Source organism: Chiloscyllium plagiosum, unplaced genomic scaffold (assembly GCF_037043375.1).
Source record: "Chiloscyllium plagiosum isolate Xiang-an unplaced genomic scaffold, Cpla_swu_hap1 HiC_scaffold_34, whole genome shotgun sequence".
Classification (NCBI taxonomy): Eukaryota; Metazoa; Chordata; class Chondrichthyes; order Orectolobiformes; family Hemiscylliidae; genus Chiloscyllium; species Chiloscyllium plagiosum.
Window position 1 is genome coordinate 23,978,757 of NW_028270172.1, and position 26,017 is coordinate 24,004,773.

The 26,017-nt window shown below is 41.1% G+C and overlaps 1 protein-coding gene across 5 annotated transcripts in view; it reads right to left on the reverse strand.

Moving 5' to 3' along the window:
• plekhg4b (pleckstrin homology domain containing, family G (with RhoGef domain) member 4B) overlaps positions 1-26,017 on the reverse strand; it is a 184,260-nt gene that overhangs the window by 86,489 nt on the left and 71,754 nt on the right. For all 5 annotated transcript variants that reach the window (XM_043719354.2, XM_043719356.2, XM_043719353.2 and 2 more), the window contains exon 2: positions 21,207-21,404. In XM_043719354.2, coding sequence (XP_043575289.1) covers positions 21,207-21,404 — 198 coding nt within the window. The remainder of the gene's footprint in view (positions 1-21,206; positions 21,405-26,017) is intronic.

Consider the following 26,017-nt stretch of genomic DNA (forward strand, 5'->3'; position numbering starts at 1 on the left):
CCAACACATGTAGGCACTTGGTGCAAAGATTGCAGCATTATGTAAACTCCATTGGCTCATTGGAGTGGGTGATTTATTAAAGTAGAATGAAAATGCCACATTCAGTCTCTGATATGAGCTCAGCACTCAATCTCGATTATTTAGCAGAATGCTGCAATTGACCCTAACATTCTTCTGTCAGGTAGAGAAAATCAGATAGGATTTGACTCCCAATTATTAACCACTGCTCACTGGTAATACTATCATCACTGGGTTAGAAGGTTGTTGCTTTAATTCCCACTCCAGTGACCTGAGCACATAATCTAGGCTGACACTTAAGTGTAGACTGATGCATAGTTGAGTTCAAAAGGGGACGTCAATCAGAATTCCCAGTCATGATGGTCACTCAGTGTTCTTCGCCGCACAAAGCGTTGGAACAAGGAGAGATACCTTTCTCATAGGTTTCAAGCCAATACTGCCATCTGCACACTGAGATAAAAATCTGGAGTATCTCGAGCTGCACATATATGGTCCCTGAGACTGCTCGCTCCTTATCACAATGTAAAGGTCTTCAGCTCCTTACATACTGCCAAAGTCCTTTCCTTACATCTCACAGAGCAGGTTATTTAATACAGCTCTCCAGAGTAGTGCCTACGGCCTCTCTCTTCACATACTCATTTCACACTGGCATCATCTGTTTTACTCATGCCAGAGTTATAATAATCATCATGACTTACAACGGAGTTGGTTAGCTTGGATGGCTGGTTTGTGATGCAGTGTGACACTAATAGCATCGGCTCAATTCCTGCCCCTTGCTGAGTTCACAGTGAAGATTTCACCTAAGGTGTGGTGACCTTCAGGGTAAACTCACCACTCATTCTCTCTCTCTCTCTCTATAATGACAGCATAGGACGAGTGCAATGTATCTTTAGAATAAAATTTCATCATACTCTAAAATCAGCTGAAACTACCTGCCCACATTTAATTCAGAGAATGGTGTAAATATCAAAATGATGATCAACAAAAGTCAACTCAACCCAAATAAAATCAAGGGTATGAGAAAGCAAAAGGAAAAAAAAAATGTTTTACTCTTGTTTGGCTGTAATTGTAAAGGCTGGATAATTGAAAGCAAACTCAATTCTAATATAACAATTCAAAATAAGTTTAGAAAAGATTGAATTTCAACTTAGGGAAGAATATTACAAATTAGGCTAAAGTCATAGCTTTCAGCTGAAGTCTTTTTTCATGACATGAACTTAATCTAAGTGCAATGGTGAGGAATACTGCTCTGCCAGGGACTGCTTTTCAGATGAGATGTTCAAATAAGGCTCCTTTCCAATCATTAATAAGGAGCAGGTGGAGTTTGTTTTAAGAGAAGAAGAGAGGCTGATAGAGGGGAACGACAGGGAACGATAGAAAGGCAGAAGACATGTGTCTTTCGTGTCTTCAGGCTGTCCCGACTTTACAACCACTGAAGTACTTGTTAAAGCATGGTCTTTGCTGTAACGTAGGAATTATGGCAGGTAACCTGTGCATAGCACAAAGCACTTTGATAAAGTTTTGTCTTTTGCTTGGTATGGTTGATTGATGGAAATCTTGTATCCTTTGAACAAAACAACAGGGTCTTCTCATGTTCACCTGAAAGGGGGCAGATTTGGCCTTAACTTCTTAGCTCAAAGAGGAAGTTAAACCTTGCTGCACACTTGCTGTCTGTTAATTGTCCAGAGTACATTGTCGGAGCAACAAGAGGAAGTTTGCGTCATCTCCACAGAGAGGCTGAAATCTAAGTCATCCTGAAGACCCCTTTGAGGCCATCAGTTAAAAATTCTGGAAAGAAGACTCTTCTCATGCTGCCTTAGCAAATAATGCAGTATGCCAGATGACCAGCAAAGGGGAAAGCAGAAAGGAGTTGAAGACTAATCTCAAAAATAAAGATGCAAATTGATTGGTAATCAAAAGCTTTCGTTGAAAAGCACTGAACAAAAACAAAACAGCATATCACTCTGTCAATCTATAAAATTACCTTCTCAAGGAAACTTGACATGGTGTAAACACATTTTTCTGTACTTGCCATCAATTTCCATGACCTGCTCCTCAACTGAATAGTTGGCCTTAATTCTCTGCATTTTCACTGGCATGGTAACCTATCTCCTCTACTCCCCAATAACCACCTCCCCCATGTTCTTCACCTGAATAACTATTTTTCAAGTGCAGGCTCTGTCAGAATCAGTGGGATTCCCTGGAAAAAAAATCACATTGAAGTCAAATTCCATTTCCATCCCATGCCAAAATTGCAGCAGAAATGGTCAAGGTTAAGGTATGATAATGAGCACCAGAGATCGTACCATTTCCCAATCCCTGCAGTCGAGTTGAGGCTAATTCACTAGCTCAGAACACAGCAACCTGATATATTTGTGTTCTATCTAGCTCTATGTAGAGTCTGAATCAACTTGTAAAGTTATGGGCAAAGATACTGAAACATTTGCCTGTGAGATAACCTCTAGATAAGAGTTCTGTTCATATATGTAAGAGTAACATCATTAAAGCTATCTCCATGCTGTTCAAGTGCTGCTGATGGCCAGTATTGGGATATCATGTAGCTAGCAGGATTTAATTAGGCTAGAGACTAGAAAGACACACAGGCAAAGTTTATTCTGGGAATGACTAACCATGCCATTTGGCACTAACTCAGCAATATAGAATGCAGACTAAGTTTGGTCAATCACAAGGATGAGCATAAGGATCACGATGTGCAATGAATCTGCATCCATTGATTACAATGCAGATATTATGTCATTGAACTCAATGCTGCATGCTCATTTCAATGATTTCAAGGTCCAAATAGTGTTAACTATGTAGAGGAGAGATGTTCTGTATCTGCAGGATGGTCTTCACACACAGTCAGAAGGCACTGAGAGTTGTTAGTCAAAGCACTCAATGCCAAGCTTCAAACATCAAAGATCTAGATGCAATGTTGCAAAAGTTCAGTGCTCTCACAGGAGTTGTCAAGGTCAATGAAAGCTATTTCAAATGCCACATTCTACCAACTAGGAGAAAGTGAGGACTGCAGGTGCTGGAGGTCAGAGTCAAAAAGTGTGGCGCTGGGAAAGCACAGCTGGTCAGGCAGCATCCGAGGAGCAAGAGAGGCGACGTTTCATGTATAAGCCCTTCATCAGGAATGTGGTGGGGAGGCATGCCAAGGGGGCTGAGAGATAAATAGGAGGTGGGTGGAGCTGGGTGGGAAGATTCCTAGGAAGGCGATAGGTAGGTGAAGGTGGGGATGATGGTGATAGGTCGGCTGATAAAACAACCATTCCGACCTATCACCATCAACCCCCCTCCCACCTTCACCTACCTATCGCCTTCCTAGGAACCTTCCACCCATCCCTACCCCCTCCCATCTATCTCTCAGTCCCCTTGGGCCTCCCAACCCACATTCCTGAGGAACTCTCCTGCTCCTCTGAAGCTGCCTGACCCTGCTATGCTTTTCCAGCACCATACCCACATTGTACCAACTACACCACTAGCCCCATGCACAATTCAATTTATCTCACACATTGTTCACTCACTTCACAATTAACCAGTCATTAAGCCGTGCACTGATATGTATTCTATGTGCGCTCAGATATTTAATTCTGCCGCATAATTACATCTCAGTTTGCACACATTGCCAGGGTGTCCCAGATTAGTTTTACAGCCAAATGAAGTACTCTTGAAATATGGGAGTTGAGAAATGACAGCAGCCAATTTTACCAAAGCAAGGATCCAAAAATAGTGGGGTGAGCGGAACCAGATAACTCGTTCTATTGGTAATGAGCGATGGAATAATACTGGTGAGGAGAATTCACTTGATCTTCTTCCAATATTGCCATGGGATTTTCATATTCACCTGAGAAAGCAGATGGGGCCTTGGTTAAGTTCTCGTCCAAAACAACTCAGCACTCCCTCATTGTCTTAGTTGCAGAGGATGAAATGGAGCAGTCTTCTGTCTTAGAAGCTTGAGTGAGCTGACCAATGAGTTTAAATTTTTCACTGAACCAGACTCCTGGATGTGTCGAGTTCAGAACTCCTGACAGCAAGTATTCAGAAGTTATCAGCAAGTTGAACTCCCTAAAACAACACGGGAGTTAACTCCACTTTGAATTATTTGCTGTCACTGAAATATTGAGGAGGATATGGGATGGTCGGAAACTTGACTTGAAAAGTTATGGCATTTGCAAACTTCTACATTTCATCCAACAACTCTGAACTCCATGAAAAGCCTGTCTTCCTTTTGATAACATGTTTTCTTGTTTTTTCAAACAACAAACCTAACAGGGGCTATCTGATTTTCTTTTCATAAGCAATTTCAGTCATGGAAACAGGAGGTTCAAAAAGGTCTTTTTTTCCCCCCAGCTGTCTGGTCAATGTGGGAAATGTTTAGTAAATGGACAAGTTCCTCAGAGACTGTAAGGGTTCGCGTAAAATGAAGCCAACCACAGCTAGGTTAAAACAACTGTCAAACTCTAGGAATTCCAACAAACTTTTAAGCTCATCAAAGCCAGGCGAGGAACAATGAATTGTTTCAGCCCAATGACTACAGCCTGAAGAGAGGAGGGAATGCAAAACACATTGTCAGAGTTCTTAATCACATGCTGACAGCTTTCATTGTGGGGTTGGTCGTCTCGGCTTTCTGACTCGTGAAGCAGATCCAAGTGAACTTCTCGGCACCTAACAAAATTTTTAGTTTTACTGAGACACTAAGTGTACAATTTTCACCAGAGCCTTGATTCCGCTCTGGGATTGCTTTCCACTGTTTCTTGCTGCCTAACTCACTTGAAACACTGGCTGCTGCCAGGCAGTCAATTAATATAAAAAGGCTTTTAGGTAGAATATAACCACAGTTCATCCCTTGTCTGTTTTCATATTTCTCCCTGAATGGATTCTAATTAGTATACGTGTGGCTCAGAGTTTATTACATCTGCATGTTAATACTACATCTGTGTGTTAATGCTAGGATGTTTAGAATGAATGTTCAAGTGTCAAATTAAAATCTCACTGCAGCATGCCAGAAAAGTGAATTATTCCGGGTGTATGCATCAACTGTCAGACAAGTAGTTGTACTTAGGTCACACCTTCAACTTACTGGGAGCATTACCAGACCAAAATTATATTAGCAGATATTTAGACTGATAGCCAGTTAGTGAGCACCTTAAAGCGGTGAGAGAGATAGGAAATGGGGGGGGGGGGGGGTTTGAAAGAGAGTATTCCAGACCTTAAGGTCATAAATAGCCAAGACGTAGCCAGCAAAGGGGAACAAATTAAATTAAGAATGAACAAGGGGGCATAAATGGAGGAGTGCTGATGGTGATTGCAGGAACAGGGAGAGGCAAGGCCAGAGATTAAGGATTTTTTTTTCAAGCAAGGCTTTTGAAAAAAAAGGATACAATTTTTAAACAACCAGACTTGGCTGGCCCAAGAGGTGAGATAGGTCACCGTATGCAGGGTGATAGCTCGAAGTGATCAGTCAGCCAGGACAGAACAAATAGATCATCTCTGCACCTAACAGTGCCTCAGAAAGAAAAGTGCATACTCATGCAGCACCTTGTAGGAGTCAAGTCCTTCACTGCCAAAATATTTTTTGCAAGTGCAGTCACCATTGTATTGTAGAGAAACCCAACAGGCAAATTGCTTTCAGCAAGGTCTCACAAACAGCAATGGGATACTGACTGGATTCACTCTTTTATAGTAATGTTAGTCAAGAGATCAATATGTTAAAGGACACCAAGCCTTCTTTGAGGTTGAGAAGTGGAATTTTTTACCACGCATGAAAGAAGGAATAAGGTCATGGCCTACTGTCTCATTAAAATGATCAAACTTTCAACAGCATGGCTGGATTTTAGTTTCACATCCAGTCGACCCAGACGAGATAGTGGGATGTATTCCAGAGATATTGTCTATGTGGACTGGTTTGCTGGTGTACCATTATTTCAAAGAAATTGATCTACGTACCTTCTCCAGTAGTTGTAATGTGATTTAAAGATCGAGACATGGAAAGCACCCGAAGCTTGCATGGGACACAAATCCATTCAGCCACCGCTGACTGACGCAAGGAGTCCTCATTAAAAACACAGCCTACCATACAATTCCACCAAAACTAAAAACTTTCTGCTGTGTTCTGTTTAATTCACCCGGGGAATTCTACAGGCAGAAGTAGTGCTGTAAAATAAGCAAACATTTTCACCAAATCCATTCTCATTCATATTACACTTCCTCACCCTGCTCTACAATCTTCAGCCTTTTGCCCACAGTTGGTTTTCTAACCTTCTTCCTCTGGCTGCACCTTTTCCAACCTTTTAACAGCGCTGCCTGACCTGCTGCGCTTTTCCAGCAACACATTTTCAGCTCTGATCTCCAGCATCTGCAATCCTCACTTTCTCCAAGTAGAAACATCCTCCAAACTAAATAAAAGGGAAACCAAAGCTATTGGCCATGCACATTGCCAAAAGCTCTATCCTCTCGTCACTACCCCCATCCTTCTCCCTGTCACCTGTCTCAAGCTGAGCCAATCTATTCACAGCCATGCTGCCATATTTGATCCAATGTTGAGCTGCCAATGTCACCAAGATCATCCAGATCAACCAATTAACACCTGTCTCTGGAACGATGTGTTATGGTACTGGAGGAGGACATTCAACCCATCATGTTTGCACTCGCTCTCCAAATGAGCATTATAACTTAGTGCCATGCTCCTGCCTCTACTTCATACCATTGTACATGGTTACTTTCTGCAGCTGAAACACTTACCTGTGTCTTTGTTAGTTACAGACCTATGTATGCTAACATATTCCTAGTGGGCTTCGCTTGTCCCTCTTCAACTTAAACTTCAGCCTGTCTCCTAACTTGCACTAAATCCCATCCAGCCACTCCCCCTGTGCTTGCTGATCTCCATTGCCTCCCAGTTGAACAATACCTTGATTTGAAAATTCTTATCCTTATCTGTAACATTCTTCATGGTCTCATTCCCTTTTTATATTTGTAATCTTGTCCACTCCCTCACTGAGGTACCCAATTTTAAATGCCCCACCACAGGGGCTTTGTCCCCAAATGCTTGGTTCCTTAGCTTTGAAAGTGCATCGATTACTCTCTGTCTCTCTCTACCTCATTATCCTCCTTTAAGGCACTCCTTAAAACCTACCTCTGACTAAACATTTGGTGATCTGGTCAAATATTCCCATGCGTGTCTTGACGGTTTAAGATGCTTCTGTGGAGCAACTGGAGTAGATTTAGGCTACAAATAAAGACAACTTTCTGTTCGGTTTGTTGGAGGTGGATTAGAAGAATCAGTCAGTCTTATCGAAGAGAACCAGAGTCCTACCAGCAGTCATGTTTCATCTGAGATCAAATTTACACACTCTGGGATCTTTCTGTGCACAAATTGGATCCTGATTGTCTTTCCCCTGCCCAAAATCAGTGACTACATTCTAAAAAAGGTTATTGCCACAATTTAATGATCCTTAGTCCATGATAATTAGACAGTGATTCACTAGACTTCTGAAGAATTCAACGTTTCACCGTCACTTTCCAAAGCCATCTGTGGATTCTGAGCAGTTCATCGCTTCAGGTCTATCCACTTTAAAACAACTGAATTTCCTGAAACTCTGCCAGTCACATCGCCAATAACAAGCCTTTAATGAAATGTTCAATCCCAATGCGAGTTTGAATTTAAAAGAGGTCTCTGAAAGATGAACGACCCATGATTTTGACAATTCTGCCAGCAAACCTCAAGATTCCCTGACTCGGAATGCTACTTCCTTCTGGAAAATTTTGGTTCTGCCCTCCAAAAAGTGATAATATCAATCATAGCAACTGAAGACAGCCTGCATTTTGTAGTGGCCATAGTTTAAAACAGGGCATGTGTATACTGCAGGAAGAAAAGTTAACCATGATCCTTTTGGCACCAGGAATTCCTCTCTGTATTGAGAGCTGGCCTTTCCTGTTCCATTTGCAGGACATTAAGTGTCAATTCTTCTGCAGACACAAACAAATCTAGAATTCAGATTTTGAGCTATTCTATTTTAGTCACAGAAGGCAACCTGGTTTTGCAGAAGAATGGTGTTTCCTAAGCAGATGCTTGAAAGCACAGAGAGTTCATGAGGATCTTTGCTGATAAAAGTGTTTGCCCTTCAGCAAAGATACCACCTCAGGCTTACAATCTGCCTCATTAAACTCTAATTCAATGTCACCAGCAACAAACCAAACAAACAGAATGGGAGCCAATCACGAAGAGAAGAACCTCACCTCCCCCTAAAGGGTGTGTCACACCGCAGAATTGTGTGCAGTGTAGAAACAAAAACTGAATTTTGCCTTTAGCAGCTCAGTTCTGGAGATGGCTGGTGGTGAAATGGGGAGCAAACAGGATGAGGATTTAGGATCAACGACAGAAACTGCAGGGTAAACTCAGCAAATATGGCAGCATCTGTGGAGAGAAAGCAGAGTCAATGTTTCAAGTCCAATGATCCTTCTTCAGAACAGGATCCCAGCATTCCCAGGAATCCAGCAGTTTCCATTTTTGTTTCTGATTTCCAGCAACCGCATTTCTTTGTTGGGGGGCGAGGAATTGTTCAGATTTAGGATGATGGGGAAAGTCTGCAACTTGACCTGTGATCTGTGTATGTTGATACTTCACATATACCAGCACTTGCTCAACAGGGGAAGAAGTCAGACGGTGGCTGGGTTTTGGCATTGGATAGAGACTGAATGGGTTGATCAAAGATCACTGCAAACCTCATTTTGAGAAAATTGCTTAAGTACACCATAATTTATAAGCACATCACTCTCAAACTTCTTCCTCAGAGATCAAAACTCCAATCGTTTCAGACATAGGCAGGCAGTTAAGGAGCTCCTCCAATCACCATCAGTTGATAACTGGCCAGTAGCCCCATGTAAAACTTCAAGCTTTAATCACACTAAGGGCAACTGTTTTCACACAAGCAGGTGGTTCATATGTGGAATGAACTGTCAGGGGAAATGGTAGATGCAGGTACAGTTATAACATCTAAAAGACGTTTGGACAGGTATATATGAACGGGAAACATTTAGAGGGATATGGACCAGACACAGGCAAATGGATTTACTTTGGGAATTTTGGTCAGTATGGAGAGGTTGGACTGAAGGGTCTGTTTCCGTGCTCTATGACTCTATGGCGAAAGTGAGGACTGCAGATGCTGGAGATCACAGTCAAGATTAGAGTGGTGCTGGAAAAGCACAGCAGGTCACGCAGTATCCGAGGAGCAGGATTCCTGATGAAGGGCTTTTGCCTGAAACGTTGATTTTCCTGCCCATTGGATGCTGCCTGACCTGCTATGCTTTTATAGCACCGCTCTAATCTTGACTCTATGCTCATCGAGATTCTGCGCTCGGTTCTGCATATTCTGTGGATGTGTCTTACTCCAGTGGCATTACTGAACAAATCTCAAGACAATGGCCCAGGCATGTCATTCACTCTCAGTCACATTCTCCATCAAGACCAGGAATGTGTTTGATTTGCAAGTCAGCCCTGTATCACTTTGAAACTGTGACTGCAAGCACTGCTAAAGCGGGACACTGCATCCTGGGAGAGACTACTACTCCTGAAGTTAAGATACAGGCTATGGGTCATCAAGCAGATAGTGGAATGCTCACAGGTTTATAGGCCCATTATGATTTTCATTATGACAACAATCAGGAGTCTGTGTAACTATCTGCCTGCCTTACATAGGTACTATTGGCCATCCAAATTCACTTGACCACATATCTCCAAGCCCCATAAAAGTGCAGTTTGACTTCTCTCATCTGAACGAGGGAAATTAAGGACTATGGAGGGGGCCAGTAGAAGGGTGGGGGCAGGGGGTGGATGTTGATAGAGGCAGGAGAATTGAGTTAATGCTACACAATCAGATCACCCATGATCTTAGAAAATCGTGGGGTAGGGTCAAGGTGCAGAATGAACTTACTCCTGCATTCTACGTTAATGTGAAGGCTTTCTACTATATCAATATGCAGTGTATGCCCTTACCATAGGTTTATGACAATATATTTTCAGCCAATTTGACAATCGAGAGGTCCTGGGCTTTTGCGTTTAAATCTCAAAAGAGGCATATTGACTGAGGCAGACACTTGACAGTAGACCCCATTAAAAATTGGAATTTCATTAATGAGGAATAGAATTGAAAGACACAGAAATTATGTCTAACTTATATAGAACTTTGTTGAAACAGCAACTGGACTACAGTGACAGTTTAGTCTCGATATTACACAAAGAGTATAGAGGCATTGGAGAATATTTCAAGAGTGATCATAGAATTGAAAGGTTAGAAATATCAAGAAAGAATTAACAGGCTGGGCTGCTTTCTCTAGACAAAGTGAAGGCTAAAACAGAGGTCCTTAGAAATATGACGTGCTTTGATAAGGACATTGTTCAGGAAGACCAGAACGATGGGCCATAAACATAAGGTAATCACTAATGAATCCTATAAGGAATTCAAGAGAAATGTCTTTCCTCATAGAATGGTGAGAAAGTGGAACTGAATTTGTCACATAAATAGGTTGAGGGAAATAGTATAAATGAGTTTAGCGAAAGCTGGGTAAATAGGTGAGGAGAACTAAAATGAGGAGAAGGCCAGAAGATGAATTGATGTTTTAAGAGAAGGTAGAGCAGGAGAAACCTTGTTCAGAGCATAAACGTCTGTTGGATGAGTGTGTGTGTGTGCGCCTCCTCATGGGAAATGGCACATTGTAGAAATACCAGAGAGCCAAAGCTTCCAATCTCACATTTGATTACCACCATCATGTTAATTCTAGGCAAATCAACTTTCTGGAAACACTAAATTGAAAGACGCAACACTTGAGCTTTTCTACTGATCAGAACTGGGATCGGGCATTAAGCCCATCAAATTTGATTCACCATTCATTCAGACTCTATTTGCATCTTATCTTCAGCTAACTGCTTTGGTTCCATAAGCCTTAAGTCTGAAAAACAACCTATCAAACTCTACTTTGAAATTTTCGATTAATATTAGACTTGGCAGCTTTTTCCTCTAATCTTTGTGCGGAGAATTGCTCCCTGAATTCACAAACTCTAATTTTGCTCCTTGTTCTGGACTCCTCCAACAGGTAAAATAGATGCTTTCTCTCTACCCCCTCAAGCCCCTTAGCAAGACAGCTGAATTAGATCACTTCTTGATTGCATACATTTAAGGGAATATCAACCTAGTTAATGCAATCTTTTCTTGTAAATAAACAGTTCTCGTACTGATATCATTCCAATGAATCAAAGTTGCACCTCTTCCAAAACCAAAATATTTTTCTTGTGAGATATTGGCCAGAACTGAATGCTCTGTTTTCAAAAATTATCTGTTTGAAAGTCCACTCTATTCTCCTGAAAGTTTCCAGTACTTACAAGTTTTGATCCATCTACAAATAGACTTCACCTTCACAACTTAATATAAAAAGTGTTATATTGGTTTAACCAGAGGTTAAACTAGAGACTCATATGGTTGTGACATAACATTCATCCTTTTGTATTACAGCTTCTGAGAGATAAACACTAACAATCCATGCACCTTGTCAATTTTCATTGTGCTTTTCTGCTAGTTTATCATATTTTCCACATTTGGATCCTTAAATCTCTGTGATCTTCCACAGTTCAACATTTCACATCATATAAAAAGTTCCTTGCTCTATTTTTCTGATATCCAAATGTAATAACCTCACAACTCCCTACATTGCAGTGTCACAGTTTTGTCTAGTAACTTAATCATTTTCAACCTCTGGTACCATCGAAACAATTTACAGTGTTGTCATTTTCGTGTAATTGCACAGATATTCAGAAACGCAAAATACATTTAAGACACCTCGATATCAACATGACATGACATACTCTCACAAAAAAAGCTCTCCACCTTATTCTATGAATAGCCAGTTACTCAGTCAGCACTCCATTGGACGACAATTCTGCAAGTCAACAATGTTTGTAATATTATATCAACTTACACAAGTTTATAACCCAGATTATATATGTAGGTCTGAGATGTCACGTTAATGTGCATAATTAGTTGTTCATAAACTTCCAAATATCTGCCTCAATAAGTGTCCAACTCTCTGTGGTCTGTGTTATGTCGGGGAACACATAGAAAACTCCATATTAGATAACAAATTTAGAAACAGTTATCTTGTGGCTGCATTCCAGTCATTCGTAAATATGGGGAAAAAAACCTGAGGCCTAACAGATGACAATGTGATACCAGTAGACATACTGCTAATTGGACAAACGTTCTTATGTATAAAATTAACATGTTGTATTATACAAAAAATATTAAGTGTTATTGAGCAAAGAGAGATATATAGAGTTGCCAAGATCTTAATAACCGGACAAGCTTAAGTGGCCCCTACTTCTTATACTGATATTTAAAAAGGAAGAGTGAGTAATTGTTTTGACGGCTTTGCAAATTATTGATGGAAGGGCAGAAACTCTGCATGATTGCTAGAAGAACGAACAGTTAGAATGCAGTGCAGTTAGAATGTTTTAAAGTTCAGAATAGCTTTAGGAACATATAACACTTTATATTAAGTTGTGAAGGTGAAGTCTATTTGTAGATGGATCAAAACTTGTAAGTACTGGAAACTTTCAGGAGCTTACAGTAGATCTTCAAAAAGACAGATAATTTGGTGGAAAGTGCAGGGAGGTGACAGATGAAGTTCATTTATGGAGATATGTGAGGTGATTCATTTTGATGGGAAAGACAAGATAAAATAAAAGGCACATTTCTAAAGGGACTGCAGGTACAGAACAACATGGGTATGTATGAACACTAGTACCTTAGACTTTCCTAACAAGCACAAAGAGTACAAGAGCAAAGAGCTTATGCTGAACTTGTAAAAGTCATTGATTCAGTCTCAGATTTAGTATTCTGTCCAGTTCTAGGTGCTACGCTTAAGATGATGTAAAGACATGTGCAGAGGGACAGCCGAGATTTATGAGAGTGGTTCCATTCATGATCAATTACGGTTGTGAAGATAGAAGGTAGGACTATTTTCCTCAGAGAAAGTTAAAAATCACACAACACCAGGTTATAGACCAACAGGTTTAATTGGAAGCACTAGCTTTCGGAGTGCTGCTCCTTCACACAACCACCTGATGAAGGAGCAGAGCTCCAAAAGCTAGTGCTTCCAATTAAACCTGTTGGACTGTAATCTGGTGTTTGCGATTTTAAAACTTTGTACACCCCAGTTCAACACCAGCATCTCCAAATCATTCCTCAGAGAAGAGATAGCCAAGAGGAGATTTGATAGAAGTATTCAAAATCATGATGGGTTGGACAGAGTGGATAAGACATTCTTCCCAATTGTGCAAGGATTGAGAATAGGATTTAAAGTAATTTGTAAAAGAAACAAAATTGATATGATTTTACTCTGAGTACAGATTGATTAATCACTGATTTCAAAACCTGTCCAAAGCCACTATCTGAAGTTTGACCCCACTCTGCAGTGTGATTGTATGGATGACGCCATCTTTGCTCCTGGCAGTTGCCACGCTGTGACCATGCAAAGTTGCACTTGTGCACATGCATGATCACTGTGCCACTCAGCAATGGTGTTGACAATAAACACAGCCTATTTAATGGTGTGAATGAATACAGGGAGAATACAAGAAAATGACATTAATTGAAATGCTCATTCAGACAGCTGGTGCAGACATGATGGGCAGAATGGTCTCCTGTGCTATAATAGTCGTGTGTTAACAATCCCTAGATCCATACTGCCTATCTCCTTAAACCTAACCAATTCTCTACTCGCGCTATTAGGACCCAAATCCAAATGCTCTCAGTATTGTGAAGAATTTCTTATTGTATCAAAGGTGTTCTGTGACAGATACTTGCTTATCCACTGCATTCGATATCTCCTTAAGTCAGCTTATTTAGACATAACTTGATAAATCTATTAAAAGTCATATTAAGGACACCATACAACACCCTATTGCCACAGGATGAAGCTTGTACAAGTTTGATTAGCAGTTTGAGCTTACGGAGGTGAGTGCATGAAATATCAAGGACAGAATTTTAAATCTTTGATCTTCCAGCTTTACTATACCAACTGGTTTGGGTTGTTTATCTTCTAGTAACATCTGCTCACTTGCACCTATGCCTATCTGTATACATCTATGTATGTTAACATATTTGAGTCAACAGGTCATGATGAAATTTCAATTCAGACACATAATCCAGGCTGATTCTCCAGTGCGGTACTGAAGGAGCATGGCTCTTCCAAAGGTAATGTCTCTCAGGAAGATGTAACAGATCCTATGGCACTATTTCAAAGAAGCAGTGAAATCATCCATGGCATCCTGACCAATATTTATTCCTAAATCAACATGACAAAAATTTGTCTGGTCCTTGTAGGTCTGGTGCAAAGTAGCTATCATGTTGCTAACCTTTCCACTGTGATTACAATGCAAAAGCAGTCCACTTGGTGTAATGCAATTTGGGTCCCTCATAATGCAAGTCAAACGTAACCCATTTTTATATGTATAAAACCTTTATAGGGCGATAGATTTTTTTAAAAAATCGTTTAGAATGCGGCCCCTCAACCTGTTATGTCCATGTTGATCATCAAACATCTATCTACTCTAATCCTATTTTCCAGCCTTGTATGTAATGGCATGTCAAATAGTCATCTAAATGGTTTTTAAATGTCTTGAGTGTTCCTGCCTCTACCACACTTTCCAGCCCTCTGTGTAAAGATATTTTTTCCTAAAATCTCCTCTAAGCCTTTAGCTCCTTACCTTCAAACTGTGCCCCTGGTTATTGACCCCCTAGTGATGAGAAAAGGTTTTCCCTTTCTACCAGTTTATTCCCCTCAAACATTTGTACCTAAGACCATAATAAAAAGGAATGGGAGTAGGCCATTTGGCCCTGCTCCACTATTCAATACAATCATGGCTATCCAACATTCCTCACGTCCACCTTTCTCCCCTTTCCCCATAATTCTGGATTCCCCTCCTGGTCAAAAATCTATCTCAGCCATAAAACTGCACAAGGACTCTGCTCCACAGTTCTGTGGCAAGGAGTCCCAAAGACTCTCAACCCTCTGACAGAAGAGATTCTTCCACATTCAGTCTTAAATTGGCACCCCTTAATTCTGAGACTACACCCTCTATTGGTGGACATGCTTTCGGTATTTACTCTGTCAAACCCCTTATATTCCAACCCCCTTGAAATGAGGGCCAACATTCCACGAGCCTTCCTGACTAATGCAGCATCTGTGTGCTGGCCTTCTGTGCCTCAGGCACAAGTACCCACAAGTCCCTCTGTTTTGTTGATTTCTGTAGTTCTTCTCTGTTTAAAAATTCTTTTGTTCTTGCTTCTAAAATGAACAACTTTGCATTTTCCAATATTAAATTGCCATCTTCTTTCCCATTTACTTGACATATCAATATCTCTCGATGAACTGATTGTATCCCTCCCACAACTGTCTACCTATTTTGTGCCACTTGCAGACTTGGCTACAGTACATTCACTTCCTTCCTCCAGGTCAACTCACCTCCATCTTATCTCCATCTCCAATCTGCCCCCTACTCTTCTGCTCTAAGGTAAACAACTCCAGCATATAGAGTTTCTCTTCACAGTGAAATCATTCCAGCCCAGGCAACATCTCAGCAAATCTCCTCCACACCTTCTCCAGTGCAATCCTTCCTGTAGTGTGGCGACCAGTACTGCATACAGCACTCTAGCTGTGACTTAACTAACATTCTCTACAGCTATTCCATAACCTCTTTGCTCTTATATTCAGCTTCACAACATATTAATGTTCCTCAAGGTGACAGCCCGAAAGCAAGTACACAAGCTGATGCTGGTAAAGATTATCAATCCTGATCCAAAAGCACATGCAAGTGCACAGGCACTAATTGAGGGAATGATTGAACAAATGATGTTAAAAACTACATACTTAAATAGGCTGCAAGTTAATCAAGGCTCACACATGAATCATGATCCTTTAAATCAAAGTATCAGTGGGAACTGACACTCACGGAAACACTACCCCACTGAGGAGTCGAAGCCTTGGGTGGAGGAGGGAGAAAATTGGTGAGAGCAAAAGAAAATCAAAGACTATAAGGCCTTTCAGTTAGAATGCACTATTCATTTACCCATCAACTTAGATAATTGTCTTCACCTATTAACTCCTGAGAAGAAAGGCTTCAGTCTGCATTTCAAAGGGTTCACCAATCTGTGAGATAATCAGAATTACACAATGATCCCATTTTATTAGCTCATTTGATTTTATCAAGTAAAATCATTCATTGGAAAGCTAATCACCGTGTGTTTAATTTTGAAACTGGTATATGCAGGAACCCTTAAAAGAATAAAGGACTTGTTCCACAGATTCTCTTCAGAGAAAACTCTGAAAACTCACTCAGAACTCATACAATCATTCAGTATGGAACAGACCCTTTGATCCAACTCATTGTGTGCCGACCAGACATCCTAATCTGACCTAGTCCCATTTGCCAGCATTTGGCCCACATCCCTCTATACCCATCCAGATGCAATTTTATCAGCCTCCTCCACTGCCTCTGGCAGCTCGTTCCATACCCGCACCACCCTGTGTAAAAAGGTTATCCCAGGTCCTTTTTAAATCTTTCCCATCTCACCTTAACTCTACGCCCAATAGTTTTGACTCCCTCAACCTAAGATAAAGAGCTTGGCTATTCACCCTATCCATGCCTCTCATGACTTTATAAGGTCACTCCTCAGCCTCCGATGCTCCAGGGGAAAAAAAACAGTCTATTCAGCTTCTCCCAATAACACAAACCCTCCAGTCCCTCCTTGTAAATTATTTCTGCTCCTTCATAAGTTTAACAACATCTTTCCAATAGAAGGGCTACCAGATGTGCTCGCTGTATTTTGAAAGTGACCTTACCAATGTCCTCTACAACCACATCATGACTTCCCAATATCTATACTCATTGCACTCTGCAATGAAGTCAAGCATGCCAAATGCTTTCTTCACCACACTATCTACCTGTGACTCTACTTTCAAGGAACTATGCATCTGCTCTCCAAGGTCTCTCTCTTGAACAACACTCCCCAAGACATTACTATTAATTGTATGAGTTCAGCCCTGGCTTGCCTTACCAAAATGCAACATGTCACATTTATCTAAACTAAACTCCATCTAAGTCCTAGCAGAGTATACACTATCTCCTGTGCTACAGGTGGGGGCCCATGAAACAGCCTTTGGATTTTCAGTCCTCACTAAAATGCGCAATAAATTCATTTTCCCCAAAAGCAGTACAGCTCTTCAGAAGTGAATCCACTGGGAACTGTCAGGAAATACCATTCAACAGGTGGGAATGGTTAAAGATTTCTGATAGCCTTTTGAAGATCATCTGTTATTCAGAAAAAATTAGTTTCTGGTAAAACGTTTTGCTGCTTCTTCTTGGTCAAATATGCTGCTGGGCTACAACTCCCTGGATATCAGATGGCTCCCAGTATCTTAGCTGTGTAATTGTTACTTGTGTGAGTGCAGGCAGTAAGTGGTGGAATTATTCCACAATAAGAACCTACCCTTGTTACACCCTGACATGCATATTGTTTCCAGCAGGGGGCAATAGATAATGGTCAGCAGCAAGCAACCCTGACTGATTTTTCTCTTCCCTCCACCCAAAGGCACCTGTACTCCCAATCAAGATGAATCAAATGGCACAGAACAGATTCATCCTGGGTCATGCCTCGACTCTACAAGTCAGGTTACATGCTGCCTTCAGTAACTGGACCACCTTGAGATTTACAGGGAGAGTTAATCAAACACTGAGCAGCTTTCACACCCCACACAGTGAGCTTACCCAGTTAGAACAGAAAGGCCTGTGGTGATGGATGGCTCTAATCTCTAGGGCATCCAATCACTGGGGGGGTGATGACCTGGTAGCAATATCACTGGACTGCTAATCCAGAGACCCAGGTAATGTTCTAGAGACCTGGGTTCAAATCCTGTTCTAGCAGATGGTGGAATTTAAATTCAATTTTTAAAAATCTAGTAATTAAGAGTCCAATGATGACCATTAATCTATTGTTGGAAAAAACATCTGGTTCACTGATGTCCTTTACATGTAATTCCAGATCCACAGCTATGTGGTTGACTCTTAACTGCCTCCTGGGATGGGCAATAAATGCTGGCCTAGGCAGCGAGACCCTCAACCCACAAACAAACAAAATAAGGCCCGTCAAAGAACCCCAGAACACTATTCAAAGAACAGCAGGGTAATTCCTTCTGATGGCCCATCCAATCTTCCCAATCACTAACAATGGATCATTTGCTGTTATTATGGCCACTACCATATTGCTGTTTTTGGGATCTTCCTGTGTGCCAATTGGCTGCTGTATCTGAGATTATAAACAGTGCCTACACTTCAAAGGTGCTTTACTGTCTTTGAACTTCTTGTAATGTGAAAGGCATGTACAATTTTTTTTTTCAAATTGCTGTCTGTTCCGCACTCCTGCCAAGCAAGCTTCTGTGTTTAATAACTCACACTAGAAATGGACTTTCCAGACCATGATGATAAATCGCATGATTATTAATTATTCTGTTGAGGTTGATCCATATATGTTCTTTGATTTGGACTCTTTTATGTTGTTATTTCCCAACTCACAATCTTTGAAAGCCCAATCTATAGCAGAAAGGCTAAGCCCTCCACACTTCGATCATCAGAGCTAAAGCAGTCATCTAGGCTCAAAACATTAGCTTGCTCTCTCTCCATGGATGCTATCTGACCTGCTGTGATCTCCAGCATTTGTTGTTTTCAGTAGAGTATGTAGATCTTGCTCAGCTAAAGATGTGAAATGTTATCTTTATAGTTCTCTCCCAATAGATGCTGCTTAAAGCCTTGAATGTTTCTAGCCGCATTTGTTTTTATGTCAAACACATCAGACTCTCTCTCTGACTGCTATTCATTGAGCAGCATTTGAGAACTTCCCGTACTGACTTCTCATTTTTCTATGTCTTATCTTAGAAAGCACCTTTTAAAAAGCTTTTTGTTTCCAGTGTGATTCTCAGCTTTCAGTTCAGACAATCCCACTCCTACATGCTCAGGACTGCTGCCAATTCTTTTGGAAAATGGGAGAATTAAATTAGTCAGATATTAGTATTCCACGCTGACCTCACTACCACTTGCCACTACTCCTTACCCACATTTTAATTTCTTTTTCTTTTTTTATTAGTGTACAGTATAGCAAGCAGTCAACTAGGAAGAGAACTGAATTCCACGTTATAGAGCAACTTTATAGAACAGAATGTCCTGAAGAGCTTTACAGTCAAAGAAATAAATTGGATGTATAGTCACTTTTGTACTATAGATAATGCAGAAGCCAATTTCTATACAACAAACTCTTACAAATTTGCAGGGTGATAATGACCAGATTAACTACATTAATTGTCAAGTCATAGATTTAATTGTCAAATCATAGTGCACATCTAAATATGCACTTCTTAAATTTTATGAGGGTTTTTGCCTCTGCCATCTTTACAAGCAATGAGTTCCAGATTCCCACCACCCTTTGGGTGAAAACAGTTTCCTCACATCCCCTCTAAACCTTCTGCCCCTGACCTTAAATCTATCTCCCCTGGTCATTGATCCCTCCACCACAGTGAAATGTTTCTTCGTGTCCACCCCATCCATGCCCCTCATAATTTTATACATTTCAAATAGTCTCAACTCTGCTCCATGCAAAACATCTCCAATCTGTCTAATCTCTCTTTATAACTGAAACTCTCCTGCCTAGGCAACATTCTGATATATCTACTCTGCATCCTCTCCAGTGCATCATATCGCTCCTAGTGTGAAATTCCAGAATTGCAAACAATACTCCATTTGTGGCCTAACTAACACTTTACACAGCTCCAACATAACCTCCATGCTGTTAAATTCTACGTCTCGGCCAATAAGAACAACACTATCATATGCCGCCTTTACCACTATCTATCTGTCCTGCTACCTTAAGAAAGTGTTGCATCTGCACACCAAGGTTCCCCCTGATCCCTACCATTCATCATGTATTCCCTTGTTTTGTTTTCCCTGCCCAGTTTCATCACCTCACGTTAATCCAGAGTGAATTCTATTTGGTCATCTGACCAATCCATCTATATCCCCATGTAATCAGGGTGGCATGGTGGCTCAGTGGTTAGCACTGCAGCCTCACAGCGCCAGGGACCCAGGTTTGATCTCTGCCTTGGGCGACTGTCTGTGTGGAGTTTGCACATTCTCCCCGTGTCTATGTGAGTTTCCTCTGGGTGCTCCAGTTTCCTCCCAGAGTCCAAAGATGTGCAGGTCAGGTGAATTGACCATGCTAAATTGACCAATATGTTAGTTGAATTTATAAATGTAGGGTAGGGGAATGGTTCTGGGTGGGTTACTCTTGAGAGGTTAAGTGTGGACTTGTTGGGCTGAAGGGAATGTTTCCATACTGTCTAATTTAGTCTAAAGCTAGCTGTCTCATTATTTACCACCTTATCAATTTTCCAACCATCCACAAATTTACTGATCAACCCTCTCACGTTCAAATCTAGATTAATTATATATCCTATAAACAGCAGGGGACTCAATACAAAAACACCTCTTGAGTATCACCCACTCAGCCAATTAGTGATGCTAGCTTTGGGATAAACATTAGCCAGAATACTGAGGAGACTTTGGAGTATTTGGAGCTACAGTTTAATGTCACACTTAAAAGACAGCACATTGAACAATTCAGCATTCCCTCTGCACTGCAAAGAATTCTCAACCAAGATTTTATGCTCTGGTGTGGGTCTCCAACCCATGACTTGGTGACTCCTCAAGGATGAATATGGGGCAAAATAAGGAAGAAAATCCATTCTACCTTTTGCCTCTATATTCCAGCCTGCACCTCAACAGAATCATTACTCTGTTCAATAAATCTCTCAAAAATATTTAATCCTCAAGTTTCTCCATTAGGAAGAATGCAATTTGCCTGGAGACCTGAATTCTGAAAGTAACTCCATGAAATCGGAGACTTGCTCACACATTACTTCTCACTATCATGCATGACTGGTTCGGGATTTAACAGGACTCTACTAACTAAATCCGCTTTATTCTAGCCAGACTAAAATTGCTGTATTCAAGATTCCTGTTGTATTATTGTGTTCCCTAAGCCATCAACAATGAAAGGTCTTGTTTCGTGGGGTGAGCCTTTACTTACACATGTTTCCTGTTGAATGCACTGCAGGATTCTCTTGGCGGGAACAAGGAAGTCAATCAGACAGCGGAGCCCGTCCCCTCGATATGACCTCTCCACCAAGTGGAACAACTGCCACAGGACAGTGGCCGCAGTAGCTTCGAATGGTGGGTAGAGAGCCGAAAGAGTGTTCTGAATGTAGGTGTCAAGGGACTCTGAGTCCTACAAGAGAAACACAAACAGGAGTGAATCATCTGTCAATAGTTTCAGAGCATGTTCTGAGCTGAAAGTGTGGAGACCATTTCAAAGATGTTCTAATTTGAAGGCAAATCGATAGAAAGAAAGATTTGCATTTAAATAGGACATTTAACAAGCTCAGGACATCCAAAAGCACATAAAGAGCATTGTTGTTAAAGCAATGCGCCAACGGATTTCTGAACAGCAAGCTCCCAGCAACTTCAGTATGTTAATCACAAGATCATCTGTTTTAGTTATGATGGTGGAGGGATAAATATTGGCCATAATATCAGGGAGCAATCCACTACTTTTCTACAAAACCATGGAAATCTCACATGTTGTAGAACTGAAGGATCTAGGGGTTCTTTGAAGTTTGCGTCTCATGTAGGCAAGATAGTTAAAAAGGCATACAGTATGCTTGCCTTCCTTGCTCAGTCCTTTGAGTGTAAAAGATGGGAAGTCATGTTGAGGTTATACAGGACATTGGTGAGGCCTCTTCTGAAGTACTGTGTCCAGTTCTGGTCGCCCCATTATAGGAAGGATATTATTCAACTGGCAAGGGTTCAGAAGAGATTTATCAGGATGTTACAGGGTATAGTCGGTTTGAGTTATTAAGAAAAGGAGAGATAGACCGGAGACCTTTTTCACTGGAGTAAAGGACGTTGAGAGGTGACCTTACAGAGATTTATCAAATCATGGGGGTGAATAGGCTAGATAGGGTGACCTGTAGGTGTCTTTTCCCTAGGATAGAGGACTTCAAGACTAGGGAACATATTTTTAAAGTGAGAGGAGAGAGTTTAAAAAAGACACGAGGGTAAATGTGGAATGAACTTCCTAAAAAGTGGAAGATGTAGGCACAGTTACGACGTTTAAAAAACACTTGGCTAAGTACATGAATAGGAAAGATTTGGAGGATACGGGTCAGGAGCAGGCAGGTGGGACTAGTTTAATTTGGGATTATGGTCAGCATGAACTGGTTGGACCAAAGGGTCTGTTTCTGTGCTGTATGACTCTATATACACTTGAGAGAACAGACATGGCACCAATTTAATATCGCACCCAAATGACAACATGCTCAAACATTACACACTCCTCAGGATTGGTACCTGGAGCATCCACCTTGATTATGCATTTAAGCCACAGGAGTGGGCTTCAAACCTGTGATCTCCCTACTCAGGAGGCAAGAGTGATGCCCACTGAGCCATGGTTGGCACCCTCCTGTGGCAACATCAATTGACTGTTCTGGTAGCTTCATTGTAAAGCAATAGTCTAGAATTACAACAATAATGCATCCAACTGGAAGGTACAAAGCTTCCCAAGAGTCCAGGATGGCCAGTTTCTCAATTCTTGCCCAAAGTCTGCACTCCCTGCACCTGACCATATTAGTCAGGATTGCTCAATAATTGGACAGGGCATTTGTTACAAATTGCTGTTAAGGTCACTTTATCTATAAATATAATTTATATTGTCCTTTTTCATGCTTTTAAGAAATCAGTTTGCTAATACGCTCAATGTTTGTCAAGGATGCTGTGACCTGCTTCTCCATGCACTCAGCTGCCAACTGGGAGGTTCTTGAAGAAGACCTGTCCTAGGTGGCCCCCAGCGATGCCATAAAAATGGTTATTAGGCTGGACTTTTTCAAATGTGGCTCTCATCCACTTTACACTCACTGGAGGTCGTCTTTGTCCTTTTACAACCCATTTACTTCCTGTCATATTGGAGAGTACAGAGACAACATTCAAGGAAAAGGTCATGAGGCAACAATATTTATTGAGAGTGAGGCACTTTATTCTAGAAAAGGAAGGCTAAATACGATCTTTAAAATTGTGAAGGAATTCAAAAGGGTAGACAAAGGCAAAATGTTTTGATTTGCAGGATAGTCCAAAACCAAGAACTCTAAATGTAAAATAGCCATTAATGAGTCCAATAAGAAAGCTTTAATAAACTTTTTTTAAAACACAGTATGTCAAGAAAGTGGACCCACCACCTCAAGTGGTAATTGAGACAAGCCATATAGGTGTCATAAAGGGGGTGCTTTAGGAAGAACGAAGGAAGAATATATGGATATAAGTAGATGAAATAGACGCATAAATACCAGTATATACTAAATAAAAATCAAATTAACTGCAGATGCTGTAAATCAGAAATAAAAACAGAAGTTGCTGGAAAAGCTCAGCAGGTCTGGCAGCATCTGTGAAGAGAAATCAGAGTTAACGTTTCAGTTCTGGTGATCCTTCAGGTCAAATAGCCTGCTTCAGTGCAGCAGATACAATGCAATTTTGGATAATTCAGCAAATAGTAAACAAAAGAAGTACAACAAATAAAGCAGCCTTTCAGGAAAAGCACTAAGTACTATCGTTATGGCAACTAACTGTGAATTCACAAAGCTTTATTTTTAAAATGAAAAGAAAATTATTCAGAAAGAAGCAACTGTGGAGTATAATAGCAAATTAAACAAATAGCAGAAACCAATTCAAGTAATTTCCTTAGCACTTGCAGCAGAAATTGATTAGGAGCAATCATACCTCATTAAAATACAACATTATTAACAACCCATACCTCTTAACTAAAGAGATTCTGCAATACCAGGTTATAAATGATGGATTTTAACGTTGAAGAGAATTGTGTGTAACAAGCAACGCATTTACATATCAGGTACCTGACTTAATAGCTCTGTTGTTGTTCTCTGTTATATGAGTGAATGTAAATTTAGTGTTTACTTATGAAGTTCCAAAGCTTACAAAATTGCATTAAAATATTACCAGAAAAAGAGAAAGAATAACCTTAATGTAATGCCTATCATGACCACATCAGGCTTCAAAGTAGTGTACTTTCAAGTAAATTAAGCACTTTAACATATACGTACTACTGTAATATAGGAAATGTCGTGACCAATTTGAACACATATCGCTCCCACAATATAATGTAATAACAGATGGATAGACTTTAGATAGATATTGATTGAGGGATAAATATTGGCCAGGACAGAAGATCAAAGCAGTTCTTCAAAAATGTGCCAAGTGATTTGCAAGCCACCTGAAGGCGTTGACAGATTTTTGGTTTAATGCCTCATTGAAAGAAGACGAGAGAAGGAGAAAAAAAGAGTCGGATTTCTATGCAGTTTCTGAAAGTGGTTGAAACAGGATGGGCACAGAGTTAGAACGACATGCTTGTGTGGTGGATAATGACCAACAAGAGCTGGTTGAACAGACTGGTCCATCTCTAGATTGCAATTTTGATGCTGTTCTATGTAGTGTACAGGTGTGCCTCTTTGGCAGAGGTGCTATCTTTGATTGGAACATTAAACTGGGAAGCTGAAGTTCCCACAGTGGCATTGGGAAAGAAACAGAGGAGACTTTCAGGTAACAAGGTTGGACAACTGGGAAGTGAGCAGTCATTCAGACAGGATGAGTTTGAGTGGTGAATGGAGGAGATTGAAGCTAGATCTTCAAAAAAAGAAGAACTCACATCGTTTGTGAGGAAGATAAAGGTACTTCTGTAATTGGTGGTATTCTGAGTGAATTGCTGAGAAATTTGAGATATATCTTGATCACATCTCCCATATGATGTGTATTGTGATTCGTTTGACCACAGTTTTCATGTTGATGCAGGTTTATCTAATGTTTACCTCAATCTGGGTGATAGAGTTCAAAGCAAATATTGTAGACTGTTAACTGGAGTAAGGAAAATTTCCATTTGTTTGCTTAAAATCATAGAATGCTGTGATTTTATTCTCTTAGTAGGTAACTGGAATTTCAAACTTCATCCACTTTGAACAAAAAGTTAGCAATGGTTAGCTGATTGTCAGAGATGGAAATGTGTTGCTGGAAAAGCGCAGCAGGTCAGGCAGCATCTAGGGAACAGGAGAATCGACGTTTCGGGCATTAGCCCTTCTTCAGGAATGAGGAAAGTTGGTCCAGCAGGCTAAGATAAAAGATAGGGAGGAGGGACTTGGGGGAGGGGCGTCAGAAATGTGATAGGTGGAAAGAGGTCAAGGTGAGGGTGATAGGTCAGACTGGGGTGGGGGCGGAGAGGTCGGGAAGAAGATTGCAGGTTAGGAAGGCGGTGCTGAATTTGATGGATTTGACTGAGACAGGCTGGGGGGAGGGGAAATGAGGAAACTGGTGAAATCCGAGTTCATCCCTTGTGGTTGGAGGGTTCCTAGCCGGAAGATGAGGCGTTCTTCCTCCAACCGTCGTTTCGCTGTGGTCTGACGATGGAGGAGTCCAAAGACCTGCATATCCTTGGTGGAGTGGGAGGGGGAATTGAAATGTTGAGCTACAGGGTGGTTGGGTTGGTTGGTCCGGGTGTCCCAGAGGTGTTCTCTGAAACGCTCCGCAAGTAGGCGGCCTGTCTCCCCAATATAGAGGAGGCCACATCGGGTGCAAAGGATGCAATAGATGATATGTGTGGAGGTACAGGTGAATCTGTGGCGGATATAGAAGTTTCCTTTGGGGCCTTGGAGGGAGGTGAGGGGGGAGGTGTGGGCGCAAGTCTTGCACCTCCTGCGGTTGCAGGGGAAGGTGCCGGGAGTGGAGGTTGCGTTGGTGGGGGGTGTGGATCTGACGAGGGAGTCACGGAGGGAGTGGTCTTTACGG